A 13,117-nucleotide genomic window follows, 5' to 3' on the forward strand; every position below is an offset into this window, starting at 1 on the left:
AGCTTGTTACAGCTGCTCCTACAGAAACACAGCCACCCCCAAAATGCTCTGCACAAAAGCCCTGTGGCAGGGGGAGCCCCTCAGACAGGTCCCCATCTGACCGACCCTGCTCCCTTCCACTCGGACACACTCATAGGTGGATCTCCTCCTACTCAGACAAGCAAAGAGATCTGCTCTGGAACCTTTCCTACCTGCAATCTGGACAACCCAAACCAATAGTTATTGGTAAGTATGAGGCATACATAACCCTAAGTCTAACACGGTTTAAATGCAGTTGTAAAACTAGTTCATTGCTTATTTTGAGCACAGCAGAGGAAAGGTGTTGGAAACAAAGCTGTTAGTCTGTGCAGAGGAGTGGTAGGACATGGAGAGAGAAAAGGAAAGAGCCACAAGGTACAGATGAGAAGGGGAAAATAGAAGGGGAGTGAGGAAAGGGCAGGGGAAAAAAACAAACACACACAAACCAACCAACCAAACCCAGAAATAATAATCCAAAATGGAGTCAGTCTGAAAAGAGCTGATGTGCACTTAAAAGTGCACATTCTCCTGTGCTGAAAAAGACAAGAAGCTACTGAACAAAGAGTAATGACTTATTTCATTGCCAACTATGGGTAAAGACAAGCCATATCCCTTTTCACTACCCCTCCACTGGAAAGTGGTGACGGAACTGCTGTTGAAAGAGGAAATAATGAATGCTCAAATGGCACAGCACTCTACAGCCCAGGCATACCACACCATGTGGCTTTTTATGCAAAAAAACAACACCTATGAAGGCATCTTTACGTGCTGCTTTTCACAGCAGTTCACCAAAAGCAGTTGCTGAATATCACTTTTCATGCACAAGCCAGATGTGCGCTCCATCCCTGTTGTTCCAGCGAACAACATTTTTGCACTGTATTTTTTTTCTGAAGAGGGGATGCAAATATTTAGTGTACAATCACTAGGTTTCCTGATTGTTGTGATGGGGAATTGCTTTTGGCTGAAGAAGGCCACAGAGATCATTTAGTCACAATTATGTACATGGAAGGAGTTTCTCAGATGAACTAATGAAGTTTGCAAGAAGAAATTCTAAATCATTAAATTATAAACTAGCAAGAAGACCTGAGGAGTAAATATTTAGAAAAGATCACTTATGAACACTTATGGATAGGAGCATCATGACTAATTATTCCAGTCATCACTTAAACATGGGGTTAGCAAAGAGTAGAAATAACAGCAAAATAAATCTCACTAATTACATGCATAAAAGCAGATTAATTCCATATGAATATTCAATGCAACTATTAAAGTGTTAATGAAACAGTCACAGGCAATCTGATTTTAATTTTTAAATAACCAGCTGCAGAAATATGAAATGAAAGAACAAAAGGTGTAGATTTACAATTCAGGAGTAGAAGGTGATTTGTTCAGAGTGTAGAAAGTATTACTGAAGTTAAAGGGCAGGACAGCTGACTAAGGAACAAGAAACAGCATTAGAAAACAAAATTCAATGAGGAAAACCAGAATATCCAAACGACAGAAAAAGTTCTTAAAAAAAAAAAAAAGAAAAGAGAAAAGGCAATAAACATTGAGAGACTAAATAACCCATGAAATTGTTGCTTCATTGGAGAGGAATTTTTTTCGTTTCTATTGTGTACTCTGATTTCATTTTGCACCTACGAAAGTACTGTCAGTTATTCAAAAAAGAATAACAAATTGCTTATAACACATTTTAGACACACAAAGGAACTAATTAATTAATGAAAAAAAAGATTATTTATAATAATTTCCATGCTTATATAATTTCTCATCATTTGTTTCAGAAAGTTAGTTCTGTTGCATCTTATTTGTTGTTATACAGGACAGCAGAACTGCTGGAGGGTGCCGCAAGTGCTGAAAATTAGGCAATTAATACAAAAAGAAAAATACACAGCAGAAACTCCAACCAGCATCTCAGGCCCGAGTCTTCCTCTGACAGCAGAGAACGCAGACAGTAGCAGAGAGAAATCTCCACTGCACAGGTTTCACCCGACAAGCACACAGAACACAGGCAATCCAGCAAGTTGAAATTTCAACCCAGGTAAGAGGTGAGACCACTCAAGACAGCAGTTAGAAGCAAATAGTGAAGAGAGGTCTCCCTCCAGCCTCTTACTTCCGTTCCTTAATATTAAGAACAAAAATCCTGGGAATGTGAATTGTATCCATTGCTGACATATAATCGCAAGTCACTGTACTCTGCCTCAGATGTGAAATAAGGCTAACAAATTCTCACAATGCAGACTTTTTAAAGAGACTTGAGTCTGTGTAAAACATCAACAAAACGAAAAAATTAGACCTGCTAAACCAGTGTTCTGCACTGAAGGAGCCACAGTGCAGATGTAACTGTCAGAACACACATTTTGCCCCTTATGTCTATTTTCTTAGCAGAAAGGAAGTAAGGCAAATACCTCTGCTATTCAACAGTACAGGTGCAGGCATTTATTTTGAATCATTGGCTATTTCCCAATTACCCTAAGTCATGAAATGCTGCACTGTACCATAGGGTTTTCTTTTGAAACGACCCCTGCCGTGGGTTCCGTGAATCACCACCCCACGCACGCAGCCAGCCCCACGGCACACGGAGCACTAACTCATTCGAGCCCTCGCAGGGATTATGAAATGAACAGACAGCTAAATGAAGAGATTAACATTATCATATTCAACCCGTTCTCCCCTTGCCTCCCCCTCCTCCAGTACAGCTTGAGGGCCATCAGAATTAATCCAGAGATCTCTCACTGTTTTACTTGGATTAATTTGACCATGGGTTGTATTGTCAATACGGAAAACTTTTACGAATAGCCTGCAGCTAATCAGTGAGGAAACCAGGGACCATCTCATTAACCAAAGACCACGTGGTAGCCCAAAAGATTTTTGTCCTAGAAACAAAATATTTCAAATGCTCCTCAAGTTGGCAGGCTCTTGGGGCGAAGGGGAATAAGTTTCTGACAACCACTCTCCTTGGGTCGGAAGTTCATTTTCATGCAATATTTAAAGAAATGAGGATTTCCTGTACAGCTGTTACAGTGCCCTTAGAGATAGCGTTTTCAGGCACTCTGCAATCATCCCTCTGCTCCCTCTTAATTCTAGACAACAACAGACACAGGCAGATTACATAGCTGGGACTTTACTAGCACAACTAGGCGCCTATAATAGTACTCATAAGCTGAGTGTTTGGGTTTTTTTTTCTGTTGTCAGGATCACATAAACACAAAACAGTTAAGAATCTGGCACTTAGCTCTTTAAAAATCCACCAATGATTAAAAAGTTATCTACACATTTTGCTAATCGAATTAAAACAATATAATCTTATAAAGCACTGGGCTAATTTTAGACCTAACTACTGATGAGATATGTGGTTATTCCTGTCACCTGTCAGTGGCCATGATCTCCACGGCATTCATAACGCTTTACTATTCGCTAATTTAGGCTACTTACCCTCTCATGAAATGTACTAAAACACCGGCTAAAAGAGAGATACTGCAAAATATTCCATGAGTTATAAATTAAAGAGAAGGACATAGGCCAGAAATTGTAAGTCTTATTTCTTTTAGGAAAACAATTAATTCAAGACCTGTGGTCTACAAACCTGGCCATCTGCTTATATGCTTCTTCAGCCACCGCAAAGATATGTGGATCCATATCCCCCATGTTTTGGCCACTGTAGGCATTGATGATGTCTTCGCCATAGATGGGCAGTTGTTCATAAGGATTTATGGCCACTAAGACAATACCTACAAAGGAAATGAAACAGAAGGACTTACTCATAGTTATTTCAAACTGAAACAAAAAATGCTTTAATAGCAACTATTGTTCTAATCTTTCTAAAAATATTAACTAGAGAAGAATAAGGATCCGATATTACTGACTTCCAGGTATTTGTTCTATCCACAGTTTTGCACACAAAAAAAACCCCAAACCATCAGAGTGTACTGCTACCCTGCTTTAGAAAACAGCAGGTACAACATTTTACTTTTTCTCTGTCTGCCCTTTCTAAAGCCTGTATGCTCAAAACAACCAGATTTAGAACATGTCAACTTGAAATACTGCCTCCTCAGTGCAGTAAACCAACAAATGTGTACCGTACTTCCCTGTGTTTTACTATTAATTGCAAAGGATAATGTGATTTGTATACTATAACTACCACATGGTTTCGCTGACTGCCAGTTTGGATATGTGAAGTGCGTTAACCCTTCAACCATCAGGCTACGCCTGGGAATAACAACTTCAGGTTTTGCAACAAGCAACAAAGTAGAATCATTATGCAATTTGCACTCCAGGGCTTCTCTGCCAGGACAACCTCTTGTGCAAAGGGATAAAAAAAATACACGTAGACATGTTTCATGGGGCTGATACATGACAGTACAGAGCCATGTTAGGAAATTCACCCTTAAAGATGTCCCTTCCAACCCAAACTGTTCCATGATTCTGTTAAATTGAGTAATTCCAACTCCAGAAGGCACCATAAACTACTCATCTTATACGTGTGTTTAACTGCTTACACATTCCATTTTCCAGATTATCCATCCCAAATAAACACATCTGCTTTTTTTAATACTAGTCATTACTTCAGCATTTCTGAGCTCATGCCATCCTTTTCCTCTCCCCACACAAGAAGTGCAGTTTTATTTCATATATCCTACAAGCCACAAAGCAAGATCTCAAATGCTTTTGGTACAATTTTCTTTTTCCATGAGAAACGAGGATTGCTCTGTCTACAGGGATGATTTGACAAAGATTACTTATACCTTTCTCTCCTGTAGCATTTACAATGGGTAAGGAACAGTTACTCCCTCCATGCAGGGGTGAAAACACTGACCAGTGCCACGTAAGACCCAGCCGTGTCAGGCAAACTGTGCTCTCTTGACATGGCAATTCCTCCTCACCTTGACAATGTGATAAGGGGAAAAAAAAAAAAAAGAAACTCTAATTTTAACTGTGGCCATTTTAAAAATCTAATTTATTTCAAAATATATATTTTTGGTGCCTAAAAGCAACAATGCAGGTGCAGATGGCTGCATAGAGACTCTAGCAAGCATGCTATACACATTCCTTGGACAAATCATCCCTGAAGAACCTGCACCAGAAGGATTTCCACAGCTCTCAACTCGCTTCTAAATTTACTCAGAAATTCACACACACGGACTTCCTCAATGCAGATCCCAGCCCTGTGCTCTCTGCAGATTACAGTGTTGTGATGTCTATCTAAGAAATTTTCCACAGAAAAGCTGGGATAAGGGAAGCAAAAGCATCTGCAGTCTGGCACTGCTGCTGGGAACATCATCCAGTTTTAAAATCCTGTCATGCATTTATAGATCAAGCACAAACCATAGCAAAAACACTAAAGAACAGTAAACTATCCTTCATGAAGAGATGTGAGAAACCTCTGTTTCCTCAAATATATGGCAAGTTTTACAGCTAGACACACCCATGTAAGTAGAGTCAGTATTTTTCCATCAACCATGATTTCACTGAAATGACTAAGGAGCTCGAGTGAAAAGTCTCTGTAAAACTTCATGCCAAGTTCTAAAGCTGTAGCAATGAGCCAAAAAATCAAGGAGGGGTGGTGGGGAATGGTGGGGGACAGGGAGTGGAAGGGACATCAGTATTAGCAGATTCAAGGAATATTTTTGGTGTTGGTTTTTAATATTTGCCCTTTGTAGCTGTGAAAAAGGAGTAAAAAGTAAGGCTGTGCCGCTGAGCCTCCCATGCTTACAAGTCTAATCAAAGAGACATTAAAAAAAAAAGCTGTGTGAGGCTTCAGACAACTCCCTCCTGCTTTTGGCTACGTTGGCAAAAATCAACCTTTGAATTCAAAACATGCAACTCCATGACAAGCCTCCAACACATTAAATCACTTAACTTCCGTAGCGATCTGTAAAATCAACAAGCAACTACCATCTGGCAATATACCAAACAAGTGAGTTAGGAATTATATTCTTCCTGTGGAACCTGTAAATCAGATTTATGTGTGTTTTCATTCCCTCAATTACACTAAATTGAACTCTGGCTACTCTTTGTGCCAGTGTTCTTATATATACCCAAAATAGGTGTATCTGATTCTTTTAACTTGAACGTATTCACCCATCTTGGACATTAACATAAACAATTTGTTAATTTAAATTAAAATTTGCTCTCCTGCATAACAAGAGTACTTCATACATCTGAACTAATGAGCAGTATACACTGAGTTTTCATCATAGCCATGGCAGTTTTTCCATGCAAGCATCCAAATTTTCCTCTGTTACTTTTCAATATCATTCATTAATTCCTCTTCTCACACTCCCAGCAGTAAAGTTACAAATGACCTCTGAATTGCTAGTGAAAGTCTGACCTGAAATTAAGAAATTGGGAAGTTTTTGTCTAAAAGACCATATTACTTCAAAGCGAAATTTTGAAGAATTTAATAGCCATTTGAAATATTACACTAAGACGGCATGATTGAATTAATTTCTAGGGCTCTGGACATCCATCCATCCCAGTTGTAGTTCTGCTGGTTGAGAATAATGTTACCATAATTCTCTTGGTGGATTCAAATGTTTTTAATCTCCTTTGGGCTAAATCAGGTGGGTTAGCTCGAACCACTTTTATGGGATATTTAAACAAACCTGGCTAATGTATGAGTCAGATTGAGAAGGCAAATACAGGTCCTTCCGCAGGCAGAGCTCTAAGGCAATAATCTTTGCAGAGGGGAAGTAACTTGTACTCAGGATGGGATCCGATAGGGCGGTTTGAAAAGTGAATGTCTGTGGCCAAACGATCGGATTTTTAAAGGCCAACATGCCAGCTTTATTTTCCTTGGCTTATAACATGAGGTACATATGCGTACATTCCAAGCTAATAAACCCACTGCATTCCTCAGGTCACTGGGTAGAGTGAAACTTTCACCTGCACTTTGACCACCAGGAACCTCCACAGTGCTGGATCCGCATATTTCTAATAAACACCCATGCAGCTCCCAGAATCATCACTTCAGTCTTGTTTGGAAGCAAAACAGCCAATCAAGCTCCACTATTGCAGGCCCTTTGGCAGACCTATGCATGAAGAGCTAAAGGTCTTCCAGCCCTATAAGAAATAATAAAACCAGCCAAACCCACAACAAAAGCTGTACTAGGGAAAACATGAAAACAACATATTTTCCCAAACAGAGCAAACCAAAACTAGCAGATAGCACATTCCTTTTGAAAGCCTTTTAAATGATGACATACAGAGCACGTGTGCAAGCAGCCAAAACACAAACTGGGCAGACTGTCCTACGGGAGAGGCACAATGGTATCAGTAGGCATGGGACCACCTGGACTGAAAACCTCTTGCAAGCTCAGGCCATGAAATGCCACTTGCACAAAAGCGTTTTCACAAAATGTTCCCCCCATCAAGAGCTTTGCCTTGGGGGTACTAGGGACAGAAACACAGACAATGTTTAAACTGAGGCAGTTTCCCAGTGCTGGGGCTAGAACATGCACCTTCAGCAGGGGTTGCCCAGAAAGGATGTTCTCTCCATCGCTGGAGATATTCAAATATTCAGATACTTTGACTGGTCCAAGCCCTGAGCAACCTGATCTTGTCAGACCTGTTTTAAATACAGAGCTTCACTAAAGACTTCCACAGGTCTCTTCCAAGCAAAATTATCCTGTGCCTCTAGTCATGCTCCAACTGTATGATGGGATGAGACATGGGTATGAATCATCTCCCACTCCTACGGGAATGAAAGCTGGCTGGCAAAGTCTGAGTCAGTCCTCTGTGGCCTGAGCACTGCTGACAGCAGGACTGGGAGCAGACACACTCTGCTGAGCATCCAGCAGTTCAGGAGTGGACCGAGTGGCAAAATGTGGCAGGACATCAATGCCTGCAGTATGTCCAACACAACATGTTTAACATGCTGGTTGCCTTAGCTCTCCATACCCATCACCTGCAAAAGTGATGGGAAGAGGGAAAATCTGATCCCTGGTATATTGCATATGCAGACCAGGACAGGACAAGGCCTTCAGTTGCAAAACACAAATTTCTGCTTCAGATACCTGCAGCCAGGATCAGCTGATACCTCTCAAGTGCCACCTTGCAACATGATTTCCTTACTTGTTAGTTTGCAAAACAGCATAAAGTACAATGAAATTACAAACAGCAAGTCTAATAACATACGAGAACCTCAAGAAGGCTCAGTACACTCTGGCTTGCAATACCAAGAACTGGGATTGACCTACAGAAGTCTGATTAGATGCAAAGTTAAATGGTCTACTAAAAAAAAAAATCATGGGGTATATTTTCTGCTGGCATAAACTAGGCTACAATGGATATGAAAATTCACGTACTGAAAAGTATGTCTTTGCCTTAATCAGGCAATTACAAGAAGGAATTTTTCAATATCTGATTTCTAGCAATCACATCATCTTACTATGTTTTGTTTTACTCATCTGAAATGTAAAAAATCCACTAATGACTTAAACTGTTTCTTCTGTACTAGCACAATTTCCAAAATACAGATAAACTACAGAAATATTTAAAAACTGTGTGAAGCTTACGTATATTGAAATGTTATATTAAAAGTTAGCAGTGTATTTTGAGTAAACACTGAGATTTAAAAGGAACACATGCAAGTAGGGAAAAAAGCCCAGACACATGAAATCTAAATTTTAAGCCTAAACTACCTTGCAATGTTTCTTTAAAATAGACCACTCAGCTGCAATTTTGCAATTATGAAGTGACCATTAAAGTAGCATCACCCCATTCTTGTCATCTGAAAATATCACGGACAATTATAAGTTTGGGTAATCTCTACTGTGAGCTAAATAGTATTTTTAAAACCAAGATTGTTTCTAGTTGTGATCAGACAAGCATAGGCTCATGCACCATTACAAATTCACTCCTATAGTTGCACCGACTGAAAAACATGAAGAAGAAAATAAATGGTTATCTTCCATACAGAGATGGAGGAGCTCAATGTGAGGTAAGCAATCATGGCTGGGCAATAAACCCAACAAACAGCAAGGCTCCTGCACCTGCACCTTGTGAAGCCCTCCTCCAGCCTATGTCTATCTAAGCAAGCCTAAGGGAAGCACCAACCAGCCAGGAATCACACTGGCAAGCTAAAATTGCTGAATACACATTTTAGAAACAGAGTCCACTGGCACACTAGAGGAACACAGTGACATCAATTTTCTCTCGACCTTAATACTTTTGAGTCTACTTGATGCCCTTAATGAGGACAAACAGAGGGACTTTTGAAAGAATAACTGAACACACCTATCGTCAGATAACTTGAACTTAAAGGCAGACACATCGATAACCAGTTTTCCTTTTCCTGCCTAGCCTGGGGCATTCTCTGTGGAGATTATGGTATGAGAAGACAGTACTTGCCACAATAGGTATAGATTAGTTTAGAGTCTATAAATCGAACTTTGAGGTTGTGTAAAACAGCAGGTTCATGGAGATAACTGAGCGCTGTGAGGTCATTTTCACCAACAAGTATGTCAGGATTTCGCAAGGGTGGGAGTTCCTTTGTCTTCGGATCTAGGCGATACTCTAGGTCCTGAAAAGCAAATGGAAACACATGTTGGATGATCTGGCATTCAGGTTTCCTCGTTCAGTCCCTTCAGCCGCTCCTCCCAACAAAACATGCCCAAGTTACAAAAACACAATGCAAGATTTAAATTATCTGGTGAATCGAGTTAGCAGTTCTTTCTCCAAAAACGTAATTTAAAATTTCCCAAAAGGGTTTTCTGTATGCATAGCAGGCAACCATAAAGAATAATCTTTTTAGACTATTACTTAAGCAAACCCCTTGCTTTTGCTGCCAAATCCTTTTATTAAACAAACCAAACCATGTTATAGCATAAATCTAACCAGTTTTTCCATATTATTTTCCTCTTGAGCAGAACAGACAGAGGAAGCAGATTCCCATCAGCCTATAGCCAGCTTCATACGCAGTAATACAACATGAGAATGTTAGCAGAACACCGTGAAGAACAAGAAAACATAAACCTAAAAAATTGCTACTTACAATTTTTGCAGATATAGAGTAATCTCTAATATACAATGTTTAGTTGCATCTGTCTCTAGATCTAAAATGACTTTATTTACTTGCTATTTCCTTGTCCCCACACAATGTCACTGAACTGGCAAACACCCCCATTCTACCACATGCAATGTGCAGCTTCACCACACAGCCTGAAATATGTGGGGGGAAAATTAATTTTGTCAGATTAAAAAATGTTGTACTTAGCTTGCCATATTAGAAATGTGAGCGAGTCAAAGACTGAAATTCATTCAAGAAATATATTTTATTTAGAAGCTATTCTATACATATAAGCTGTTCATTTTACTTCATTGCTATGTAGGCGTCCACATGAAAGTAGGATCTAAATTGCCCATTGGTAAGAAAAAAGAAATTAAAAGTAAGTATTTGACCACCTGCTCTAGATCTCTGTTTTCCATTAGAAGATCTGAGGACTCATCATTATAAATCAAAATTAAATAAGCATTCAGATGGCATGAAAAAAATGCAACAGGCCTTCACTAAAAGGACGTGAGCTTTTCATGGACACATCATAATTCCTCTACACCAGATACAGCATCATTTTCATAATGCCCTTAATCCTTCCCCTTTTTTATCTTTATAAATCTTCCAATAATTATGCTCGACTTAAAAGTCACAGTTCTTTCTCTGCAACAGTATTCTCCTAGCAACACTGCTCTCACTGGAATATCAGACCAGGGTTATATGTTTAACAGCATAAGCAGAAAAAGATGATGCAACTGAATATAATAGGCAGTTGGATAAAAGCAACAAATTTTTTTCTTTCCCTTAAAAATCAAGCAAAATGGCTTTTTGTAACTAAATAGAATAATTTATCACACACGAAAAAATACTACTGGAATATACTGCCAGTGGACAAGCATAATTACGCATACATAAATACAGACATATTTTGATGTTACAGCTTCTTGCATTAGATACATCAGTCTCCCACCAAGAACAATATGCAGTCCTACCTTGCCATCTTCAAGTCGAAGCTGGAGGACTTCATCTCCAGGTTTATAATCTCTGAGAAGTTCTGCTGACTTCCAGACTTCTTCTGAATCGGGGATCCAAACCCTGGCATACTGCAATACAACAGCAAAAGGTCAGTGACTTCTTGTTGCAATATAGTTAAATCATTAATATATATGACACTAAAAATATTTTTTACTTTTAAAAATAAATATTTAACAGCCAAACCTTTAAAAAAGAGATAATTTAATTAGTACATGTGAAGTGAATAAGTTGTTCTATTGATAAAAGGCTACACAAACCTAATTTTATTGCTCACACAGAAAAAGGCATTTCCCATACAAAATAATGTTTCAAGATACATATTCAATGATGAAAATCCACGAAGCAAAACAAATTGTGTTTTCAGAGAGATCAAAAACTTAGCTGTCAAAAGAATTCCTTGGAGTAACTCTTCTGAGTAGATTCTAACCATTATACAGATTTTTTGCCTTTCCTCCCCACCAACCTAAGAGAACACTTTGGCATACCAGTGTTAATTCAGGCAAAGCTACCTGATCTCAAGTATTAAAAGCTATTTCCTTTGCTGTTGCAAATAAGACAAATTTAAAATGTATTAACTCTGGAATGCCAAAAGAAAAAAACTGAAAAGATTTCAACCCTTTGGTTGAAAAGGCCTCCAGATAATTGGGGGGAAAAAAAAAAAACAAACAAACCAAAGCACAACAAACACACAAACACCCCAAAACAAAAAACAAACTAACCAAAAAAAAAAAAAAAACAAACACACACACACATACACACATATAAAACCAAACACAAACCACAACAAACCAAACAGCATTCCAGTTAATGACCATTTCCACCCAAACTTTATACATAAAATTAACCTAGAACAAACTTGTTTTCAAAAAGAGAAAGAATATTCCTGTTTTTAAATGAGTGAAGATATAATGGTTATCTCACATTTGTGAATCAGCTAAAGGTGTATGGAAACCATCTAGTTACTTATATAGCTGTAAATATGTACATATGAAATGGCTCTTGAGTAACACAAGGAAAAAGCTATGACATATTTAGTATATTAAAGTTTCTGACTTGATGCTTTTGCAATGTTTGAAGAGCACCAAAATCATCCCACACCATCAATCTGTGCAAACAAAATAGCTTCTTGGCTTTAGAGGTGCAGCCATGCTGCAAAACATTTTCAATTCACTGAGTTATTTCAAAATAACTGCAATATATTTGTCAAAGCACAGCATGTGATGGCAGAGGAAAGAGCACTTGGTCATACAGGTTCATCACCTAATCTTACAGAACACGTATTTGTAGAGCATCTTCCTTCTCAAAAAAATGTTGGAGCCTTTTCTTTTTTTACCTTAATAACCCAGTTTCCCTACTACTTTGAATGACAAATTTCTTGTTTCTGCTAGGGATTTTTTTAAAGATCAGACTTCACACTGCCTTTGGTTGCAAGACAGGAAATGATAAAATATGTTCAGCAAAGGCAGGAGGTTGGGGAGTGAGCCCCAGTGCCAGGACAGGGATACGCACCCTGCCTAGATGGAGGCTGCCAGAGAGGCTCAGTGCTTGCAATTATTTCAGATTTCACAGAGCAATTTGTTTCCGATATCGAGGATGCTTCTCAAGAACAGCACACAAGTGATTTACAACAGCCTAAATCAATGGCTTTTACCCCTAATACACTGCAGGCTTTAAAACACTGCCATTGCCTTCATCGAAAAAACTCCTGGACAACTGAAAAGCTTATGTCATGAATGTAAAACAAATTGATCTACTGAAAAGGAGAAAAATAATGAAATAAAGAATTCAAAATTCACCTCTCCTTGTTCCCACTACAGAATAACTTACGTTCCCATACCTGGTCTTTCTTCATCTTCACTGGATTTTTATGCCAGTCCTAAACATCTGCTTTATAAAAAGACAAGAAACTTTGTTCTTTGTAGTAAATATGTAGTTGTGGGTTTTTTTTGTTTGCTTGTTTTTTCTTTAAGCTTTATTAGTTTCATATCTATATGAGGGTTTTTTTGGTACAAAAGTTCAGTATAACTTCATTATTTACATATTTTGTTACCCACTCTCCCAAAAGACATG

The 13,117-nt window shown here is 38.6% G+C and overlaps 1 protein-coding gene across 1 annotated transcript in view; it reads right to left on the reverse strand.

The window, feature by feature from the left end:
• LOC103772554 (unconventional myosin-Va-like) overlaps positions 1-12,899 on the reverse strand; it is a gene marked incomplete at its 3' end in the record, with an annotated part of 30,146 nt that extends 17,247 nt beyond the window's left edge. The window contains exons 1-4 of the mRNA XM_008939889.1: positions 12,885-12,899; positions 11,005-11,115; positions 9,370-9,541; positions 3,605-3,749 (exon numbers count right to left, since the gene is read on the reverse strand). Coding sequence (XP_008938137.1) covers positions 3,605-3,749; positions 9,370-9,541; positions 11,005-11,115; positions 12,885-12,899 — 443 coding nt within the window. The remainder of the gene's footprint in view (positions 1-3,604; positions 3,750-9,369; positions 9,542-11,004; positions 11,116-12,884) is intronic.
• Between the last annotated feature and the right edge of the window lie 218 nt (positions 12,900-13,117).

Source organism: Merops nubicus, unplaced genomic scaffold (genome assembly GCF_000691845.1).
Source record: "Merops nubicus isolate BGI_N331 unplaced genomic scaffold, ASM69184v1 scaffold52064, whole genome shotgun sequence".
In the NCBI taxonomy this organism is placed as follows: Eukaryota; Metazoa; Chordata; class Aves; order Coraciiformes; family Meropidae; genus Merops; species Merops nubicus.